Genomic DNA, 22,123 nt, shown 5'->3' on the forward strand with positions numbered 1-22,123 from the left:
TTACAATGCAACTTCCTTTTCTTGAATTTATTTTTTATTTTTTGCTTTCTCTCTCTCTCTCTCTCTCTCTGTCATACCGTCCTATACTGTTTACTTTTAGGTAGGTGCGAGGATGTGCCAAATGGTCTGGAGTTACTATCTCATTCTAGACACCTCACATATGTCTGAATATCATGTCCGAACATGTTGTACCTGCTATGTCATTTACATATTTCTGCTTACTGATCTGCTTTGCCATCTATATATTCTCATGTATCTCTGAATAAGGTGCCTGTGCTTCTCAGCCTTTCTGACTCTCAGCGTCACTCATTCTGAGAAACGTACCCCATGGCCCTCTAGGAAGATCAACAGGGGGATCAGAGGGACAGAGTTAGGGAAAACAGGAAACGTTTCCCCAACACACCACTCCATGTAGTCTGATGGATGCAGAATCTACTCACTTTTACAGCATTTACTGGTTGTCTGTCAGTGAGTAAAATGGGGAGAGGAGAGCTAATTAAAACAGAAGTCATGTACACTTAACCCTCAGTGTCTCTCATTTAGCACAAGTAGCATACTAATCAAAGTCCTTCTGGGAAGGGAGAACCAGTTTATTGTTTCTGCAAATCTAAGAAAAATATAAAGCTCACCAAGGTGCTCATAGTCACTTACTTCGGAAATCAGACCAATGACCAGTCACAATAAGTATGTCTTATAAATAAAACATTTTAATTACATTAAAAATCATTATCTTAGAAAATTAAACTTTCACGTTAAATTATCGGACTCACACATGCTGCCATCAGTCATGTCACTGGCTGCAAAATAAATGGAATAATACAGAAAAATATATTCATCTGTGGCCTTTTGCCTAAAACCCAATCATAGCTGTGCTAATACTCAATATATTAGCACACCCTCTCATGTAATATTGCATAATCATTGTTTAAGTTAGGTTTCAATAGCACCACAGTCATAGTTTTTAGTTAAAAGGAACAACACACAAATACACTCCCACCCCAAATAAAACTTGGCCACTCATTTCAGGAGGTATGAAGAACTGTAAGGTGGCAGAACCTCCTCAAACATGGTTGTGTAGGAGTTCTTAAGGAAGTCCAAATAGTTCTGAATGCTGCGTTTGTGGCTTTCTGATTGGTCCAGACTCAGCTGCAGGTCCCTCAGACGCATCTCAAATTGCTTCTCACTCTGTAATCAAAACAGGAGTAATGAATTAGATCAGCCAGATACCTAAACCCTCCATAAACTCTATTCCACAGTGCCAAATTGTCTTGAACCCAACCTGTAACCATAACCCACTACAAACTTTCACCTACTCTAACCCCAAAACCTTACATTACTAACTCTAAAACCAGTGTAAGGTTCTGAGGATTACGGATAATAAACCGAAGACAGTCTGTTAAACCACAAGTGGACAGTCCATCTGCATTCTACAGAAAGATGTAACACTGACTAGAAACTGGAGTTAATGATGCATAATGTTGTGCAGATGACTCTGAAAATACTCCACGTGCACAAACATCTAGAATCTGAAGATCAACAGTCTCTTTACTCATCATTGCTGAATTTCTAACAAATACATCTGCCAAATATCTGAACCTAACCAGTGACCTGCTTCTTGAAGTTAACCCTCAGAAAAATATGCAGGCCTTTTAATCTCTTCAAGCTCCCCGTTGACACGGCAAATGTTGGGGCCTTCAACCTGAATAGTGTTCTTAATCCGTTCAACTCTTTTCCTTCATGATTCTCCAGTTCACCACTGTGGTCTTCTGTAGTCTGTTAGGTTATCTGCTTTTGAACTTACCTGTGCGCTCTTACTTGTTGACAATGCAACAACTGTACTGCCATGCCCATTGTTTCATTCATATCTGCGAGCGATTTATTCCGATTTGATCAGGATTCATGCCTACTTGCTTTCTTTGTTTAGCATTGACTTTAGTCCCAATGTTGAGACACAACAGAACGAGACTCCAGATGTAAACGCTCCCGTCTAGAATCAGCATCCGTTAGCTCTCTTGTGCATGAACTAATGATGTGTCAACACATGTATGTATCTGTATAGTAACAGATAATTTCCTTTGTCTGGTGTGTATGTGTGTGTGTGTGTGTGTGTGTGTGTGTGTGTGTGTGTGTGTGTATGGATGTATAATACATGTATACTAATATAGGTTCTTTCGTCTGAGGTGTGTGTGTGTGTACGTGTACTAACAGATAGTTTGCTGTGTTGGAGCTGTCTGAGCTCATTTTCCTGTCTGCAATTCTCAGCCTCCAGCTCCTGAACCCTGGCCAAGACAGCGTTCTCTCTTGAGCAAGCCTTCTCCTTCACGTTACCCACCTTCTCATGCACACACACACACAAGCATGACAGCATCACGTATTTAGTGCCTTAGAGCTCTAAACATTTCAGAGTAAAGATCCTTTTCGATTTTTAACTTTATGCGAGATGCAAGCTGTAAATGTGAATAACTATTTAACTATGATATAGTACATACCAAATGTAACACATTCGCTCTCATGTCACTGTGATCAGCTGGCTGACACACCTGCTGTGCGACGTCCGTGAGAGCGCCCTCTAGCTGCCAGCGGAGAGCTTGGCACTCGACTGAGCGCTCCTCCAGCTGCCTGCTGCTGTACTGTTGCGCCCCCTCCTGGCTGGCCAGTCTGTGGATCAGCTTCTGGTTCTCACATTCAACCTCCTCCAGTTTACTACAGTATGGATTTGCATTGCAGTTAGTGAATATGTACATCATCATATGAACCCCCAGTACCGCCCCTGCTTTTAACCCCAGCCCCCAGTACCGCCCCTGCTTTTAACCCCAGCCCCCAGTACCGCCCCTGCTTTTAACCCCAGCCCCCAGTACCGCCCCTCCTTTTAACCCCAGCCCCCAGTACCGCCCCTCCTTTTAACCCCAGCCCCCAGTACCGCCCCTGCTTTTAACCCCAGCCCCCAGTACTGCCCCTGCTTTTAACCCCAGCTCCCAGTACTGCCCCTGCTTTTAACCCCAGCCCCCAGTACTGCCCCTGCTTTTAACCCCAGCCCCCAGTACTGCCCCTGCCCCTCCCCCTGCTTACTTCTGCAGGGATGCCACCTCCTGCTGCAGCTGTGTGTTGGCCTCCAGGATCGAGTCCTTCATCTGCAGAGACGACTTCAGCTTCTCACCCTGCCCCTCCATCTGCAAACCCAGAACCGTCTTCACACTCCCATACGAGGCCATTTATGCTTGCTGAAGCTCGTCACATCACCCTGCTTCAGACATTCTGCTGTAACTGTGGCCAAACTGTAATGGTTATGATATTGTAGCTGTAGTAAAAAGCTCTGTACCGCTGCAAGGACAACATTGGAGGGTAATACTGTAGCATGCAGGGGAGCAAGACAACCATGTTCTTCAGCACCATGTCCCCCGTCAGATCCATGGACTGCCCTGACCTCCCCAGCCCTTCAGTGTTGGGGTCAGTATTATTAAACTTACTAACATGGATTAATGCAATGGCCAGGAAAGACAAGCATCACGCAACTGCATGCCAAAAGCACCACTCCGTGGCTAAACATCATGTTTAATGAACATAATGGCCAGGGTTAGTAATGGACAGTCACTGGTCCAAACCCATCCATAAACTGAAGGTTTGGGTAAGGGTCAGTCCCACAAAGATTGAGAGGTGAGGTGCAGACAACTGTATCCACCCTTCAAACATGCCAACACACTACAGCTACAAGACACTAATATGCACAACAAGGAAAGATGTGGCAAGGCAAGTTTATTTGTATAGCACTTTTCAAATGTGGCAATTCAAAGTGCTTTACACAAACAAATGACTTCACAGAAGGCCTCACGCAGCCCTTAGATCCAGCCGAGTTGCCTTTCCTGGCCACACACGCACACGCACACGCACACCTTCAGACGCAGTTGTCTAATGTTCTTGGTCTTGTGTGTGATGGTGTGTTTGTGGTGCTGAAGCTCTTCCTGGCTCCGCTGGAAGTTCTGCTCTGCTGACCTCAGTAAAGCAGGGAACCCGACCAGCTGCCTCAGACGCCCCTCAAAACCCTCCCGCACCTGGGGATGCAGGCGCTATTAGGCTCTACACTACGCTAACGTTTCTCACACACACACACACAGGAGATATGACAACAGGACGGCACTGTTTCTATTTCAGTTAACATCGCTTAACGTCCACAGAACAAAAATGACAAACTTCAGCCATGGCAGGCCTCTAGCAGTGAGACACATCCATTAAGACGCTTCCAACCTGAGGTACACATTGTGGGAAACCTTTCTGGAGTAGGAAACAATGTGATACATCTACTACTTCACCAAACATACCACATCCATCTGTTAAAACACCTGCCGCCACCATTGATTGAAAGGACATCCATGGTTTGGTGTATCAAGCAACACCAATGCCACTGCTGCTCTGGCGTCTGAGCTACTCCATCAAACATTACATCCCTGTCTAGAGGCTGACAGTGTTAACAGAGCGAACCAACCCCAACCAGACAGGGATTGGAGTTAGAGCAGAGCAGACTCAGTTAGGCTTGGGATTAGTGTTAATATTAAGGTTGGGGAGTACAGGGTTAAGGTAGGGTTACCGTTAACTCTTTCTACCAGACTATACAATTTCATTTCAGTAAATCTGTTTATTCTGGAGTTACGGTTTCCTTTATATAAATTGTACCGTCTCTGCACACATTTCTACTGTACCCCAAAACATGTATGCAGAAGACTGTGATTAGTGTTATTTGGTTACTGTTACCTGCACATGTGAACCGGAGCTGTATAGCAGCTATGGGGAAAGGTAACGTTACCTGGGCAACCTCATCAGCCCTGTCCTTCCTGTGTTCCTTCGTCTCCTGATGAAGACTCTCCAGTGTGATTTTCAGCTCTGTAACCCGCACGTGCAGCTCTGCTAGCTGTCAGAGACATTAGCTTAGCTTACCACAGAGCAGACACACACACACACACACACACACACCAGAGGAACCCAACTCAGGTTCTCCAGCTTCAATTAAATTAGACTCCCACATGGATTCCCCACAGAAAATGTACAAAATATGAGTTTCAGATATCTAAAATGTCCAGTATAACAGGAACAATTTTTCATTGTTAGGGGCATAACCACTTTTAAAATCCATATAGATCAAATGTATAAATACTGAGGTTCCTTTATGGAGATCACATGAACAAATACTGAGGTTCTTCAGACAGTTTCGGCCTTGTACTCAATTTATGAAAATGAGATCTGTTAACCCAAAAAAAAGCCCTTCTCTGTGTAAAAACTAAAAATGCTAATGATTTGGTTCAGAAACCTGTTATTGTGTGTGTGTGCACCTGCTACCTGACACTGGTATGCCTCCATCTCCTGTTTACTCTTCTCTGCGAGAGCCGTTTGATCCTGTAGTGTTGCCTCTGACTCCTTTAGTTTCTCCTCCAGTTCCACTATGGTGGCCTGTTGGGACAAAAATACATCATCTAATTGTTTCCATCAAACACTGGGAAATATTCAGTTCAGCATGCCTTGGGGAGAAGAGAGAAAACTGACCCAAAATGAAAATTCAAATATTTTTAAAACTGGGTAAAAACCGTCAAATTCAACCAGTATAGGAACACAATAAAACCAGAGTATCTCATACGATTCTGAGAGGAGAAAGCACACCATGCAGTACACTAGGAGACAGAACGACTGGCAGGCATTTGTGAGCATCACCGTGAGGGTGGAGTTGTGTAGGTTGAGCTCTGCCTTCTCACTGTTGAGCTTCTCGATCTTGGCGAGCAGAATGTCACTGGCTGCATGCACAGAGTCTCGCTCTCTCTGCAGCTCCGCCTGGAGAGCTGATACTTCACTACAGTAAACACCCCAACGCCATAGTCAGCATTCTCACTACAGAACATCTGACGTCATATTACAGAAAACAAAAATTGCACATTCTACAAATGATTTAGGACATGTGTGAATGCACATACGTGTGTGTGTGAGGGCAGACGTGTACATGTGGGGGAGATTAAAGGGTATATGTGGGTAAAGTTGGGGTTTGTGTGTGCACGCATACACAAATTTACAGAGTCTGTGTCTATGATGATTAGGGGATGTGCTAGTGTATGCAAAGCTTAGTCTCATTTTTATATGTGCGTGCGTGTGTGTAAGTTTACTCTATGAGCAGTGTGAGTGTGTGTGTGTGTGTAGGTTTACTCTATGAGCAGTGTGTGTGTGTGTGTAGGTTTACTCTATGAGCAGTGTGTGTGTAGGTTTACTCTATGAGCAGTGTGTGTGTAGGTTTACTCTATGAGCAGTGTGTGTGTAGGTTTACTCTATGAGCAGTGTGTGTGTGTAGGTTTACTCTATGAGCAGTGTGTGTGTGTAGGTTTACTCTATGAGCAGTGTGTGTGTGTAGGTTTACTCTATGAGCAGTGTGTGTGTGTAGGTTTACTCTATGAGCAGTGTGTGTGTGTAGGTTTACTCTATGAGCAGTGTGTGTGTGTAGGTTTACTCTATGAGCAGTGTGTGTGTGTAGGTTTACTCTATGAGCAGTGTGTGTGTGTAGGTTTACTCTATGAGCAGTGTGTGTGTGTAGGTTTACTCTATGAGCAGTGTGTGTGTGTAGGTTTACTCTATGAGCAGTGTGTGTGTGTAGGTTTACTCTATGAGCAGTGTGTGTGTGTAGGTTTACTCTATGAGCAGTGTGTGTGTGTAGGTTTACTCTATGAGCAGTGTGTGTGTGTAGGTTTACTCTATGAGCAGTGTGTGTGTGTAGGTTTACTCTATGAGCAGTGTGTGTGTGTAGGTTTACTCTATGAGCAGTGTGTGTGTGTAGGTTTACTCTATGAGCAGTGTGTGTGTGTAGGTTTACTCTATGAGCAGTGTGTGTGTGTAGGTTTACTCTATGAGCAGTGTGTGTGTGTAGGTTTACTCTATGAGCAGTGTGTGTGTGTAGGTTTACTCTATGAGCAGTGTGTGTGTGTAGGTTTACTCTATGAGCAGTGTGTGTGTGTAGGTTTACTCTATGAGCAGTGTGTGTGTGTAGGTTTACTCTATGAGCAGTGTGTGTGTGTAGGTTTACTCTATGAGCAGTGTGTGTGTGTAGGTTTACTCTATGAGCAGTGTGTGTGTGTAGGTTTACTCTATGAGCAGTGTGTGTGTGTAGGTTTACTCTATGAGCAGTGTGTGTGTGTAGGTTTACTCTATGAGCAGTGTGTGTGTGTGTGTGTGTAGGTTTACTCTATGAGCAGTGTGTGTGTGTGTGTGTGTAGGTTTACTCTATGAGCAGTGTGTGTGTGTGTGTGTGTAGGTTTACTCTATGAGCAGTGTGTGTGTGTGTGTGTGTAGGTTTACTCTATGAGCAGTGTGTGTGTGTGTGTGTGTAGGTTTACTCTATGAGCAGTGTGTGTGTGTGTGTGTGTAGGTTTACTCTATGAGCAGTGTGTGTGTGTGTGTGTGTAGGTTTACTCTATGAGCAGTGTGTGTGTGTGTGTGTGTAGGTTTACTCTATGAGCAGTGTGTGTGTGTGTGTGTGTAGGTTTACTCTATGAGCAGTGTGTGTGTGTGTGTGTGTAGGTTTACTCTATGAGCAGTGTGTGTGTGTGTGTGTGTGTAGGTTTACTCTATGAGCAGTGTGTGTGTGTGTGTGTGTGTAGGTTTACTCTATGAGCAGTGTGTGTGTGTGTGTGTGTGTAGGTTTACTCTATGAGCAGTGTGTGTGTGTGTGTGTGTGTAGGTTTACTCTATGAGCAGTGTGTGTGTGTGTGTGTGTGTAGGTTTACTCTATGAGCAGTGTGTGTGTGTGTGTGTGTGTAGGTTTACTCTATGAGCAGTGTGTGTGTGTGTGTGTGTAGGTTTACTCTATGAGCAGTGTGTGTGTGTGTGTGTGTAGGTTTACTCTATGAGCAGTGTGTGTGTGTGTGTGTGTAGGTTTACTCTATGAGCAGTGTGTGTGTGTGTGTGTGTAGGTTTACTCTATGAGCAGTGTGTGTGTGTGTGTGTGTAGGTTTACTCTATGAGCAGTGTGTGTGTGTGTGTGTGTAGGTTTACTCTATGAGCAGTGTGTGTGTGTGTGTGTGTAGGTTTACTCTATGAGCAGTGTGTGTGTGTGTGTGTGTAGGTTTACTCTATGAGCAGTGTGTGTGTGTGTGTGTGTAGGTTTACTCTATGAGCAGTGTGTGTGTGTGTGTGTGTAGGTTTACTCTATGAGCAGTGTGTGTGTGTGTGTGTGTAGGTTTACTCTATGAGCAGTGTGTGTGTGTGTGTGTGTAGGTTTACTCTATGAGCAGTGTGTGTGTGTGTGTGTGTAGGTTTACTCTATGAGCAGTGTGTGTGTGTGTGTGTGTAGGTTTACTCTATGAGCAGTGTGTGTGTGTGTGTGTGTAGGTTTACTCTATGAGCAGTGTGTGTGTGTGTGTGTGTAGGTTTACTCTATGAGCAGTGTGTGTGTGTGTGTGTGTAGGTTTACTCTATGAGCAGTGTGTGTGTGTGTGTGTGTAGGTTTACTCTATGAGCAGTGTGTGTGTGTGTGTGTGTAGGTTTACTCTATGAGCAGTGTGTGTGTGTGTGTGTGTAGGTTTACTCTATGAGCAGTGTGTGTGTGTGTGTGTGTAGGTTTACTCTATGAGCAGTGTGTGTGTGTGTGTGTGTAGGTTTACTCTATGAGCAGTGTGTGTGTGTGTGTGTGTAGGTTTACTCTATGAGCAGTGTGTGTGTGTGTGTGTGTAGGTTTACTCTATGAGCAGTGTGTGTGTGTGTGTGTGTAGGTTTACTCTATGAGCAGTGTGTGTGTGTGTGTGTGTAGGTTTACTCTATGAGCAGTGTGTGTGTGTGTGTGTGTAGGTTTACTCTATGAGCAGTGTGTGTGTGTGTGTGTAGGTTTACTCTATGAGCAGTGTGTGTGTGTGTAGGTTTACTCTATGAGCAGTGTGTGTGTGTGTAGGTTTACTCTATGAGCAGTGTGTGTGTGTGTGTAGGTTTACTCTATGAGCAGTGTGTGTGTGTGTGTGTAGGTTTACTCTATGAGCAGTGTGTGTGTGTGTGTGTAGGTTTACTCTATGAGCAGTGTGTGTGTGTGTGTGTGTAGGTTTACTCTATGAGCAGTGTGTGTGTGTGTGTGTGTAGGTTTACTCTATGAGCAGTGTGTGTGTGTGTGTGTGTGTAGGTTTACTCTATGAGCAGTGTGTGTGTGTGTGTGTGTAGGTTTACTCTATGAGCAGTGTGTGTGTGTGTGTGTGTAGGTTTACTCTATGAGCAGTGTGTGTGTGTGTGTGTGTAGGTTTACTCTATGAGCAGTGTGTGTGTGTGTGTGTGTAGGTTTACTCTATGAGCAGTGTGTGTGTGTGTGTGTGTAGGTTTACTCTATGAGCAGTGTGTGTGTGTGTGTGTGTAGGTTTACTCTATGAGCAGTGTGTGTGTGTGTGTGTGTAGGTTTACTCTATGAGCAGTGTGTGTGTGTGTGTGTGTAGGTTTACTCTATGAGCAGTGTGTGTGTGTGTGTGTGTAGGTTTACTCTATGAGCAGTGTGTGTGTGTGTGTGTGTAGGTTTACTCTATGAGCAGTGTGTGTGTGTGTGTGTGTAGGTTTACTCTATGAGCAGTGTGTGTGTGTGTGTGTGTAGGTTTACTCTATGAGCAGTGTGTGTGTGTGTGTAGGTTTACTCTATGAGCAGTGTGTGTGTGTGTGTGTGTGTGTGTGTGTGTGTAGGTTTACTCTATGAGCAGTGTGTGTGTGTGTGTGTAGGTTTACTCTATGAGCAGTGTGTGTGTGTGTAGGTTTACTCTATGAGCAGTGTGTGTGTGTGTAGGTTTACTCTATGAGCAGTGTGTGTGTGTGTGTGTGTGTAGGTTTACTCTATGAGCAGTGTGTGTGTGTGTGTGTGTGTAGGTTTACTCTATGAGCAGTGTGTGTGTGTGTGTGTGTGTAGGTTTACTCTATGAGCAGTGTGTGTGTGTGTGTGTGTGTAGGTTTACTCTATGAGCAGTGTGTGTGTGTGTGTGTGTGTAGGTTTACTCTATGAGCAGTGTGTGTGTGTGTGTGTGTGTGTAGGTTTACTCTATGAGCAGTGTGTGTGTGTGTGTGTGTGTAGGTTTACTCTATGAGCAGTGTGTGTGTGTGTGTGTGTGTAGGTTTACTCTATGAGCAGTGTGTGTGTGTGTATGTGTAGGTTTACTCTATGAGCAGTGTGTGTGTGTGTATGTGTAGGTTTACTCTATGAGCAGTGTGTGTGTGTGTATGTGTGTGTGTGTGTGTAGGTTTACTCTATGAGCAGTGTGTGTGTGTTGAGTGAAGTGTTACTCTTTGAGCAGTGTGTGTGTTGGGGGGAGTGTTACTCTTTGAGCAGTGTGTGTGTGTGTGTGTGTGTGTGTGTGTGTGTGTGTGTGTGTGTTGGGTGAAGTGTTACTCTTTGAGCAGAGTTATCTGGGCATCCAGTCCCAGTCTCTCCTCCGTTGCTTCCTCTTGCCGACACAGCCATCGAGCCCTCTCAGTACGAGCGTCCGCCAGCTTAACACCCTGTAGGTATGCGCGTGCACCCACACACACACACAGCTGCTAAAACCCATAATACCTGTTTCTCATGGCAGATAACTGGCAGTGGCCTTCTCTGTACTGGCCAGTACTGTCTATTTTACTGATTAAAATAATGGAGGTTCATTGATTACTTGATTTCTGATCACCATCAGAAAGACTAAAATGTGCCAAATATGTTATATACTAGCAGGCCTCCATTTAGGATTTAATGTACACATGCACACACAAAACCTTGTCTCTCAGCTCATTGCAACATTTCTCCACGGCAGCCTCGAACTTGTCAGCTCTGTGTTTGTGGGCACGTATGGCCTTCTTCAGAGCCTCCTTCTCCTCGGACGCAGTCACTGATACCGATGCCACCTCAGCCCTCAACGCCTGCACCTCCAGCTTCTGCTGGGCAAAATACCGCTCCAGGTCCTACAGAGAGCCACAGGCAGACGGGTTAGTCTAGACAGTGGAGCGAGAGCGAGCAAGCGAGAGATACCAACCAATCAGAAACAAAAAGAATTTACACATGCAAACTTTGGCTCTGGCCAGCAGTCCTGGATGACATGCACTGCACCCTGCCCTCCTAACCCCAAAGAACAGTAGAAACCACAACTCTGTATTTTCTAATTCCAAACCCATGCATGTTAGATCCAGCAGGGGGCACTGTGCACCTACCTCCACCTAGCAGCACAGGCTTCACCCAGAGCAGAGCCCCGAGGTTACAGCGGCACACAGAACCACAGCTCCTGCCTCCCTGGAGTTCGGAGTTTGATTCTTACTCTGGCACCCAATCAAAAAGCTACACCAAGAATGACCCCTGCAGCTACACCCACCCCCCTCACCTGTGCCAGATACACCCACCCCTTCCTTGCTCATTCCAGCTACACCCACCCCTTTGACCCAACACAAGCACCCTACCTTCAGCTGGCTGAGCAGGCGGTGGTTCTCTGCCTCTCTGTTGCGGAGCTGACCTTGTAAACGGGCCTGCGTGAACCCGAGCGAGCGCGACCGTTGAACTACAGACTCTGATGTCTCCTGTAGCGAGAGTCAGAACCCTCAACCTTTACCAACTCTACTCAGACGACTGCTTATGCATGTTAGGGTTGACCACTAATCACTACTTGATCAACAATTCAGAGCAGAGTTTAGAGCTGTGGGTCAAAAAACATGCTTTCATGCATAAGAGTAATTATAAATTTTCCTGTCATTGGAACCTATAGGTGAATATCGAGCTAAACTCCCCCATTTCGGAATATTCCAGAAATGCGCTCTTACCTGTTGACAATGCAACAACTGATACTGCCATGCCCAATGTTTCATCGATCTCTGAGAGCGATTTATTCCGATTTGATCAGGATTCATGTCTACTTGCTTTCTTTGTTTAGCATTGATTTTAGTCCCAATGTTGAGACACAACAGAACAAGACTCCAGATGTAAATGCTCCACCTAGAATCAGCATCCGTTAGCTCTCTTGTACATTAACTAATGATGTGTCAACACATGTATGTATCTGTATAGTAACAGATAGTTTCCTTTGTCTGGTGTGTGTGTGATGTATGGATGTATAATACATGTACACTAACATAGGTTCGTTCGTCTGAGGTGTGTGTGTGTGTGTACGTGTACTAACAGATAGTTTGCTGTGTTAGCACTCTGTATAGTAACAGATAGTTTGGAACCTATAGGTGAATATCGAGCTAAAATCCCCCATTTCTGAATATTCCAGAGTAGTGTACCCACCACTGGCGGCCCCTGTAGACCCCTCAGCTCCTCAACCTTCTTCTCTTTTTCACTTATGTTCAACTTTAATTCCTGGGACACAAACACAATATTTGGGAAACAAATATTCATGAGTGTGCGTCTGGTGCGTTTCCTGTTATTTCCAAAGTCGAAGTTAAATCAAAACATGATAAGCGCTCACAGCTGTTGCTCTGACAACCTTACCTGATTTTCACGTTCGGTCTGCATCATCTTCTCCTGCAAATCCTTTACCTGTTTGACCATCTCAGTGAGGCATGCCTATCAAACAGCCATGCAAATCACATTCTACTTTTAGACTGACACAGAGTAGTAGTACTAGTCTAACAACTGCTTTAAAACAGATACAAAAAACACAGCTCTACATTCTAAAGGCCTGTGGTAAGACACACACTGGCATATGGGGTCATGCAGGACATGCACTTACTTACAATGAGCAAACAAAAATGCAGACGTGACACTCAGAAAAAGCAGAGTCAACCCTATTTAAAAGGATGAGCCTTCGCCCAAGATTCCATTGCAGTTACTTTCATTCCGAACTGGTCTCAGATTAGAGATAAGAGCAGCAGTAAAGGTCTGATTGAGTTTTTGCTCTTCAGGCATTTCCTGATTCTGTCTAGCGTGATGGACATGGCTACTGCTCTTATGGCTTTGTTAACCATAACTGTCATTGTGGCACACACAGAAAGGACTTTTTCAAAACAGAAAACCATCAAAAATTGGCACAACATCCCAAGACAGACTTTCCAAACTTGGTATTCTCAGCATCAAAAGCCTGCATGCCTGTCGAAGGAGGGAAAGAGATTCGAGGTATTGTTAAAGGAAAGAGGGCTTTACTGTATTCCTTCTGTTAGCCTGCTTGAATGCAGATCAGTGCTAGCTTGAGTTTTGAATGTTACTACATGCCAGCCATATCAGTGATGTTTTTACTTTTTTTGCAAACAGGCTCTGTCTGCTTCTTGCAGTGGGGCTGCAGAACCATGTCCCATAACCCTATTCATGGATTTCAGAAGGCTACGATGAGAAGAGAACTGGAACTCTAGGCGCAACTCTGAACCTCCATGCTGGTAAATGACTACAGAGTGATGCATGCCAGCCAAGACACTGGCCACCTACCTCCTTATCCAGGAGCTTTTTTATCTGCTGACGGACAGACGTGTTTATTTGCTTGAACACATCAAGTTTCTGCAGTAATGAGCTTCTCTGTCTCGACAACCTCGGCTCACTGGTATTTTCCTTAATAAACGTATAGATGCATACATATGAACCTTCAGAACTGGAATTCTTGAATGTTGCCTGTGCTGTGGCAGCAGTATTGCTAAAAAAAATTGTTAACAAATGCATGTCTATAAACGTCCAAGAATAAAAACACTTGGATCTAAATTTACAGTCTCTACATGACAAAGGCTCTTACTGCAACTCAAAACACACAGGTGTACACTCGGCAACAACTACCAAATAAAATAACATGTAACAACAGTAACATTTATTTTCTGGCTAAGGTTTTCACATTTTAAAGTGCCATAAATATATTTTCAAAGGCTCACGCACATGGAAACACTCCTCTAGCACGTCCCTGAGCGCCATGAGCTGCAGGGTGGCAGAACAAGCGGCCGACTCTGCTGCCGGCGTCTTCACAAGGGGAGACTTTTCCTCCAACACAGAGTCGTCGCAGCTACAGTTAGAGGTTAGATGTAAGGGCTGAGAGGGATGTGGGATGTTTTATACTGAGTACAAAAATAGAATAACGCCGCCTGGTTAACCACAATGCTTTTAATATCCTAGTTAGGAAAGGGTGTTATATGCATGTTGGAAAGACAATGGTTAAAAAGGAATACATTTAAAAAATCTGATTTCTCTTCCATTTTCCCTTCGTACTGACCGCAGCATACATCAGTGCAGATCAGCCACGCAGTGGAAAAAAGAAGATCCATTATGACCAGTAAGTTATTAGTTATATTTCACTTGTAAAATACTGAAGGTCTGAAATTATTTTGTGGGGGGATGCATTAACACATACACTATTGCTGGATTGCACAAACATATTTGAGTAAACAGCCACACAATGTTCATATCTTTGGCACTGCTTGACTAACTAGTATTTACACTGTAGCAAATTTAAATCAGATGCAACCTGTGTACACAACAGCCCTGCATTCTGGAAAATTCTACAAGTGTGCAAATTCTGCTCAGTGCCTCTTTCAGGTTTCTGACTTGATGTTCACTATTCTATAATAGACGAGTAGTGAATAAGTGTTCTACATGACCCCCCCCCCCCCAATCTTCCGGTACACACTGACCCAGATCACCATGGCATTCAGCGCAGTGTCTCACCTGGTCTCGTGCTCGTGATCCCTGTGGTTCTGGCTAATACGGACCCTCCTCTCAGCGCCCTCGCCCCAGACCCCACCCGTGTCACCGGCACACAGCATGAGGTCATCTCTGGTACCGTACGAGGACGGTGCTCTTGACTCCCTGAAGCGCTAATACAACACAGCGTCAAGGCCAATCACCAAAGATGCTTTTAACAGACTGCTTAACTCATTCATGTCAAAATATGTCAGTTATATTGAATTTCATGCTCGCCTCTTTACATTTTAAAGTGCCGTAAATTCTATAGGTCTACAAATAGGCACCCCATTCATGACAGTAGAGCCACTGACACGGCAAGTGGGTGTTGTGCTTGTACAAGTATAAACATGCATGACATTCTGCTCCTAACTCAACTCAGAGCGTGTTTCTAAAGAAAACAGATGTTCTTAATAAACAGGACAGTGCGTGAATGGCCCGATCCTCTAACGACAGGCTGCAGACAGCGTCGTTCTCTCATCCTGGCATGTCAATTAATTATCTTAGGATATCTACCTCAAAGTTGGTCTCCTCTGTAAACTGTCCCCTTCCCAGGTGATGCGCCATACCGCCTGCCGTCCGTTACACAAGTCACTCAATGCTATCATGGGTGGCACGGTCAGCGCTTGCTTCAAATTACGGCCGTTAATACGTTAATTTAGCTAACACTCATGTTTGAATGAGTATTGTCTTAAAGAGCCATTTTACAAATCCAGATATTACATTTGTAAATCGAGGTAACTGCTAGCGGTTTAAAGAACCGTAAATTCTAGCAGTCAGTGAATGTGCCTGATATCAAAGGCGAAGTCAAAATCGGACGTCAGTAGTTTGTCTGACCGCAGTTTCCTTGAGCTGTTAACTATCACTCGCTTTAGTATGCCTGACAGTAAAATAAATAGCTTTATAGACAGTTAAAAGTAACTTTAATAAGTTCTAGCTAGTATCAATGATCTAACGCTAGCTGGCTAGCTAACCTACCTAGCTAATTAGGTTATCGTAACGAGGATAGCTAACTAGCTAGTAGCTGACAACTTCCACCGAAGTTATATGCCAAATCCACAAAAACCTGTGACGCGGAATAAAAATAAAATATTTAGGATATTAGTATTAAAATACGTTCATATTCCGATATGAACGTCTTCAATACGAGCAACACTGCTGGCTTCCAAAGACTCAAAACCAGCTGCTCTAAACAATCGTGTCGTTAGGTACCGGGCGGAGCCTTCAACCGTGTCGTTAGGCGGTGCCGGGCGGAGCCTTCAACGCCGCGGTAAGAAAAGCAGCTACGTTGGGAGAGCTTTATGGACAGAGTAGGTCATGTGGGGAGTTGACGCCGCTGAAAACTCGGTTAGGGAGGGTTGACGACGATGGATAGTTTATGTTTGGATGAGGAGTTAATTTGCGCAGTGTGTCGTGATATTTTTACTGAACCCGTGACTTTACCTTGCGGTCACAATTATTGCGAAGAGTGCGTTAATGAGTTAAAAAGGTCCGTGCACAGTGTCCAAGACGGTGACGCGACCTCGCCTCTGGTTTGCCATTACAACTGCCCCCTCTGTCTGGCCCCGTGTGATTCCGTAGTGCAGTTAAAGAAGAACACGGTTCTTTATAACATAATCGAGAAGTACCGGAGGCAGCGTGATGGTGGCGTGGAGTGCTCTGTGTGCAAGGGGCAGCAAAAGCTCGCAGCGGAGAAAAGCTGCCTCACCTGCGAAGAGTCTTATTGCGCCCTGCACGTTATGCCTCACCTGGAGAACAGCACGTTCAGACAGCACGTTCTGGTGCAGCCTGTGGCCAACTCGAGCCGACTGTGCAAGGAACACGGGAAACAGCTCGAATTATTTTGCAAGACGGATGCTACTGCCCTGTGTGCGTACTGCATGTTACCCTCCGAGGCGAAACATCTGGACGGTCACAACGTGGTGAAATTGACAGACGCTCAAACGAATCTGAAGGTGTGTAAGGAACTTAGAAATATTTATACGGGTATAATTCGGCAGCCCTTTCTTGGTATAGATTTTGTGAGTTGGTGGAAGATGCATTTATAAGATGCCTCAGTCTTTATCTGTCAGCTGAATCTTTTGTATTCCTCCATACAGGAGAACTGCCAAGCGAAGCTTAACATTATCAAACACAGACTGTCAGAGATGAACGATGGACTGTCAAAACTTGAGGCAGCTTCAGCCTCCAGCCAGGTCTTGAATGATGTCTTGAGATGACTAATAAAACGTTCACTGCGTTGGGCAATTCGTTCCTTTAACGTTCTTTTGCGTGTGTGCACACAGTTAAGTCTCGAGAGTCAGCTTCACGCGTGCTTGGCTGTCTTGAAAAGGGTCAGACTCTTTCTGGACTTGGAAGAGAGAGCCTGGCAGAAGCGTTTCTCCCTCGATCTGGTGCAGGAGCGACGGGCAGTTAGGCTGCGCACGGAGAAGCTGTCCCGGCTGAAGACCAGACTCCTCCAGGCCCACGAGGGCCTGCTTCAAGCCCTCAGCATTACAGATCCTCTAGCGCTACTGCAGGTGAACCACAAATGGAGAATTCTGGGTAATGCTGTCTTGAAGACTCAATCTGCTGGTCGTTCATTCAGTTTCAGTGTTTTTATACATGCTTTTCCTTTTCTCTTTAGACTGTTCAAAATCCTGACTGGTAAGAACACATTTTTTTTGCAATTGTTTAAATAAACCACAAACTGAATTATTTTAAATAGTTTTAAATGAGTGGCTTTACATATGTGACATATGCCACTTAATTGTTTGTGTTTGCTTTTTGGCAAATGGTTTTTGTGTATTTTCTGCTCTGTGAGGGTGGACCTCTTTGATGAACAAAGATGTAAACATCAGATTTTGGATGCTGTGGTGTGGAAGAAACAAAAGCCAATTGCTGCAGCAAAGATCTCCCCATTACTCCAGACTGTGTGCAGGACATTTGCTGGTATGTGGCCTGCAGACATTAGGTCAAAGGTAGAAACCTATAAGTAGACATGTCCAGGTACTTCAGTAGTCAGTACCTTCTGATACTGGTTTTCATGGATAATACACACTTTTATATATCACAAGTATGTTTAAGTTAGTAAAATAAATCCAGTTAAAGCCAGATATATATTGCTTGCTATCTATAAAATGTGTTGGTTAATACTGTTAATACTGAATTACCAGATTAGTGCCACATAGTAGCACTAGTGAAACTAGTGTTTCTCTCACATTAACAAGTGATGCTGTGGTGAGTAGCCAAACCCTCTTGTATAACCCAGTCATAGAATACAGCTGTTTATTTTGTGTGTGTGTTGTCTGTCAGAATAATACAAAGCTGTTGATTGTGTATTTTGTCACATGTTCAACATCTCCTTGATTGTTACATGTTTGGCTGTATGAGAACCATGAAACTGGGTAGCATACAGCACTTGGTTTTAAATTAAAACTGGAGTCTAGGTTGGTGACTAATGTAAAGCTCTAGTGGTCACCCAGGACACTAATTTCACCTACACGCTCTACTTTTTTGTGCTTCTTCATTGTTTTGACAGCTTCTGTTGCCGTTTGAAACTGTCCTACAGTGTTTGTTGTTTGGGTGAAGTTGCTCTTCTCCTGAGTGACCTGTGTGAACTTTGTATTTGTTTTGAATGTTTGTTTTAATTTTTATGTACTTAACATGCTGGCCGCCAGGCAAATATGGCTTTGCCTCCAGTGTGTGCCACGTTGTACTACAATGTGATCTACCGATAACATGCTTCAATACTGCAAGCTGTGTATGTTACCATATGCTAGTTGTGTAAGTGATGCAATGACAAATTATGTTGACGAAGGATCAGAAATGGTTCATCTTAAAATGGTGAATCCTGGTTCATTAGAAGGTGTCTAGATTGGCTCTAAAACTGAGATTTTGGATTGGATTGCGACATCCATACCTCAAAGGAAAAAGAGCAGACCAGGACATGTCGAGAGGAATGTTTCCAAAAACCTTTAGACCGTTGGGCTGTGAGGTAGGGTGGGGTGCAAACACTTGATGGGTGTCACCGTGGTGCCAGTTATGCCACTATAACACACATTTTCAGTACATGTCTCCTCACACAGGAGAGGACATCATATTAAACGCTGCTTCGGCTCACCCAAGACTCGGACTGAACGCTGACCGCAGTGCAGTATGGGTAACGACTGAAGGTGCGTCTGGCCCTGGGGACTCGGAGTCGTCTGAGGCCCTGTACTGGGTACTGGGGGAGATTCCGTTCACTCGTGGTGTCCACCACTGGGAGGTCTCTGTTGCTGCAGTTCCCTCCTGGGCCATCGGCGTGGCCTACGGCTCTGTGCAGGACCCTGCGGCCGGTGGCGGCAGCCTGGGCAGGGACGAGCTCTCCTGGGCTCTGAGCTACTGCAGCAGTAAGAGGCAGTTCTGTGCCCAGCACAGTTGGCTCTGCTTCTGCTTTTCGGATTCGGCCACGGGAATCCCGGACACGGTCGGCGTCTTTCTGGATATCGACAGTGGCTTCCTCTCCTTCTATGACGCTGTTAGTATGGGGCATCTGTACACATTTTATTGTGACATTCAAGCCCCGGTTTACCCAGTCTTCTGTCTGGGGGCAGAGAGCATGGGTGGGGGTTCTCAGCAGATGAGGGTGCTGAACCCCATTTCAAAGGAATGCTGTTAAGTACAGGGTTGTATTCTGGGTAGTGACCAAGCTTAGTGCATGATGTGTAATTAATAACATGAGAAAAGCTGAAGTACAGATATTTAAAGACTACACCAAAGTTACAAAAACCTCCCTCTTAACTTTGTTTATTGGTGAGGATTTTCAGCAGATCACATGCTGCTTTCATATTCAAACCTTATTGGCTACATCCTCTATTATATTAATGGATGAACCAACAGTCTGACATCTATAACCTGTGAGACCTAAAGAAATGGCATTAAACATGTGACTGCCATAAATAAATATATTTGTAAAAATCTGTGGAAACTGAAAATATACAAAATATATCCACTGCTAAATAAGATCACACAATGACTCTTTGTAAGCAGTGTTCAGTTCTCCACAGAAACATAGAAGAGTGCTTGTTCTTAAATTTGAGCTGTTTAATTTCGTCATCTGATTTTCCACACCCACTTCATACCAACTGTTACTAATGTCCCTTAATGATTTGCATCACTAAACTTGTTACCATTTACAGCTTTTATAATTTGCATCACTTGAAATGTTTTGTTGGCACCATATTACTTTTTTCATGTCAAAATGACAGCTAAAAATTGCACTAATGTAACTTGCTCAAATTTTAAATTCTTTTTGCGTGAGTAAATAATAAAGGCACATGTGCAGTACTATCTGCATGGCTTGCTGTTACTGTCCTTCTTTGGACACTATGGGCAAGCTGCTCTATGGCTGTTATTATTTCCACATGACGTGAATCTGTTCCTTGCTAACACTTCAACAACTGCGTTTCAGCTGATTAGAGCTCCAGTTTAGTTCCATTAGCCACTTGTAGTCTGATAACAGCAGCTACAACCCAGCAAGAACTAGAGTGACTATGCTGAGGACACCTCTTATCAAAATAACGTCTAAAATGAGCCCCTCTATGGTTATGAGGATGTTAGTGCTACAGGTCTTCTGGGAAACTGGCCTCTGTTTATTAAAGTCTGTCTGTTTAAACCAGTGACCACCTTTAGGCTAAATAATAAAAAAAAAAACCAGAATTCTAACAGTGGTTTTTACTTACATAGCACTTTTCTATTTTCGTCCAAAATCTCAAAGCACTACACACAGGTAAGATTAAACATGGCAGGATCCAAAACCTGAGAAAACTGCTTACAATTATCTTGAACTGGAGTTGTATTTATATACAAATTAGGGCAATTAAATCTACACCTGGAGCTAAGAAGTCTCAATATTTTGTCATCAAAATATAGTGAGAAAGTAAAGGGCAAAGCAATTGGGGCTCGTAAAGTCAGAGAAAAGTGCTTGGTTTACATGACTGTGATTCAGGCTGGGCCTACGGTGTCTCAGCCATGAGCCAGGTGCACCGGGACCAACACCATGACCTTGATGGGAAAAAAAAAGTTCTTCTGTAGGTATAAGCATACAACTACATTTCACCCTGCTCATTCAATGTCCCCAAACTCAGTATTTACATTTTTCTGACACTTTTATTCAAAGCTTACTTATGTGAGTGAGAACCATTTTAGGGTTAAGGGTCTTGCTCATGGGCCCAACAGTAGCAAATTGGCAGCAGTGGGGCTTGAACTGACAACCTTCTGATTAGTAGTCAAGCACTTTAACCACTGAGCGCCCACAGCACCACCTGTGGTTCCTTTTGTATGACACTGCAATACCACTGCATCACACCTCAGCCTCCCAATAACAGCATCCACACACACTGGTTAAAACCAAGTTTGAGTTGCTGGCCAGAGCCTGTTTTTTTGCACTGTAAGAGAAGTGTACAAACCTTGTGTTTCCTAAAGACACTTGCCTGCTGTTCTGCACAAGACAGACACACATAATTTGACCCAAATTATATAGTATCCAACACACATATATGGACAAAACTGCAAACACCAATCCCTCACACGCAGACATAGAGTGAACCGCAGACTAGTGTGGCAAAACAAAAGATCAGTTTATGTCTGCTGAACTGAGAGGATGAAAAAGAAGTTATATATACATATATCTACTCACTGACCGAAATCAGAAGAGCTTTAGCGTTGCATGACAATGTTGCCCTCTGCTGGACACTCTTGGCGTTACCGAGCCGTTACGTCTCGTTTATTTTATCCTATGTCTGTTAAGAATTTCTTTCAATGTGTATGAAGTCCTATACAAATAAACTTGCCTTGCTTAAAATATGTGAGAGTTAAGATTCCAGATTTTGTTAGTAAGAACAGTCCTCACAAGTGCTGTCAAGCCTGCTGTTATTGCTAATGTACTGTGATGACACGGAGTTGGTCTACGCTGTAAACGGGAGTAACAACGACCATGGAGTTGGCTTATCAATATATATATCCAAATAACGACTCATACACTGGTACAAGACAAACAGAAAGAAATGCGGTTAAGAACGCAACACCTCCCTTCCGTTACTGTGGCTCAAACATCTGTAATTCTCTCTTCAAACACCTGCCTGACAGCACACTTAATACTACCTGGGTGTCTTCAAAGAATCCTGAAAAGCACTTGCTTGATATTACATGCACATGAGTGTCTGGTGTTGTGGGTTTACAGGATGTCCTCATTTCAATAAATGTTGTCTTATTAGTTGTCCAGATCATCTGAAGTAGCTGTTGAGTTCATTGACTTCTGAATTTGGATACATGTTCTCATTCATCTCCATTTTCAGCTTCTTTTTTGCAGACTTTAACATTGGCGCAGAGGAAAGGACTGTAACCTAAGCTAATGTTAATCTGACTGACTGTGCTTGCATCAAAACGCAGTTAATGTCTGCCACAATGCATATGAACACTAGCTCTGACAAGCAGCAGGAATCGATTAAACCAGTAGCATTAGTAACGTGGTTCATTAAGCGTTTAGTACACTTGTGTGTCAACCCGGCC

General features: G+C 44.0%; 2 protein-coding genes and 1 long non-coding RNA gene across 9 annotated transcripts; 2 read left to right on the top strand and 1 right to left on the bottom strand.

Annotated features, from left to right (window-relative positions):
* Nucleotides 1-689: 689 nt before the first annotated feature.
* LOC113591487 (protein BCAP-like) lies at nt 690-15,787 on the bottom strand. Of its 7 annotated transcripts, none has more exons than XM_081725424.1 (16): nt 15,110-15,772; nt 14,579-14,727; nt 13,796-13,919; nt 13,361-13,480; nt 12,431-12,505; nt 12,227-12,298; nt 11,404-11,520; nt 10,729-10,914; nt 10,370-10,479; nt 5,698-5,833; nt 5,329-5,439; nt 4,799-4,903; nt 3,070-3,170; nt 2,490-2,703; nt 2,207-2,332; nt 690-1,185 (listed from the first exon to the last, which is right to left on the bottom strand). In XM_081725424.1, exons 1-16 carry the CDS (start codon nt 15,158-15,160, stop codon nt 1,018-1,020), a joined length of 1,965 nt encoding a protein of 654 aa, XP_081581550.1. In that variant the 5' UTR covers nt 15,161-15,772; the 3' UTR covers nt 690-1,017. The 7 variants fall into 7 exon arrangements, with proteins under 7 accessions (XP_081581550.1, XP_026887789.2, XP_081581552.1 ...); XM_027031988.3 differs by having other exon boundaries at nt 2,541-2,703; nt 15,110-15,767; XM_081725426.1 differs by lacking the exon at nt 13,361-13,480.
* Nucleotides 6,131-9,884, top strand: LOC145660423 (uncharacterized). Its single transcript, XR_014126788.1, has 3 exons — nt 6,131-6,208; nt 7,133-9,620; nt 9,673-9,884. It is a non-coding gene; the product is annotated as an uncharacterized LOC145660423 (long non-coding RNA).
* Nucleotides 15,788-15,815: 28 nt separating the features above from the next.
* Nucleotides 15,816-19,900, top strand: LOC113591486 (tripartite motif-containing protein 75-like). The gene is made up of 6 exons (XM_027031987.3): nt 15,816-16,548; nt 16,693-16,788; nt 16,879-17,112; nt 17,220-17,239; nt 17,397-17,524; nt 18,661-19,900. The coding sequence occupies exons 1-6, from the start codon at nt 15,961-15,963 to the stop codon at nt 19,230-19,232; spliced, it is 1,638 nt and encodes a 545-aa protein (XP_026887788.3). The 5' UTR covers nt 15,816-15,960; the 3' UTR covers nt 19,233-19,900.
* The last annotated feature ends 2,223 nt before the right edge of the window (nt 19,901-22,123 follow it).

This window comes from Electrophorus electricus, chromosome 13, assembly GCF_041902795.1.
Source record: "Electrophorus electricus isolate QZ-2024a chromosome 13, ASM4190279v1, whole genome shotgun sequence".
NCBI lineage: Eukaryota > Metazoa > Chordata > Actinopteri > Gymnotiformes > Gymnotidae > Electrophorus > Electrophorus electricus.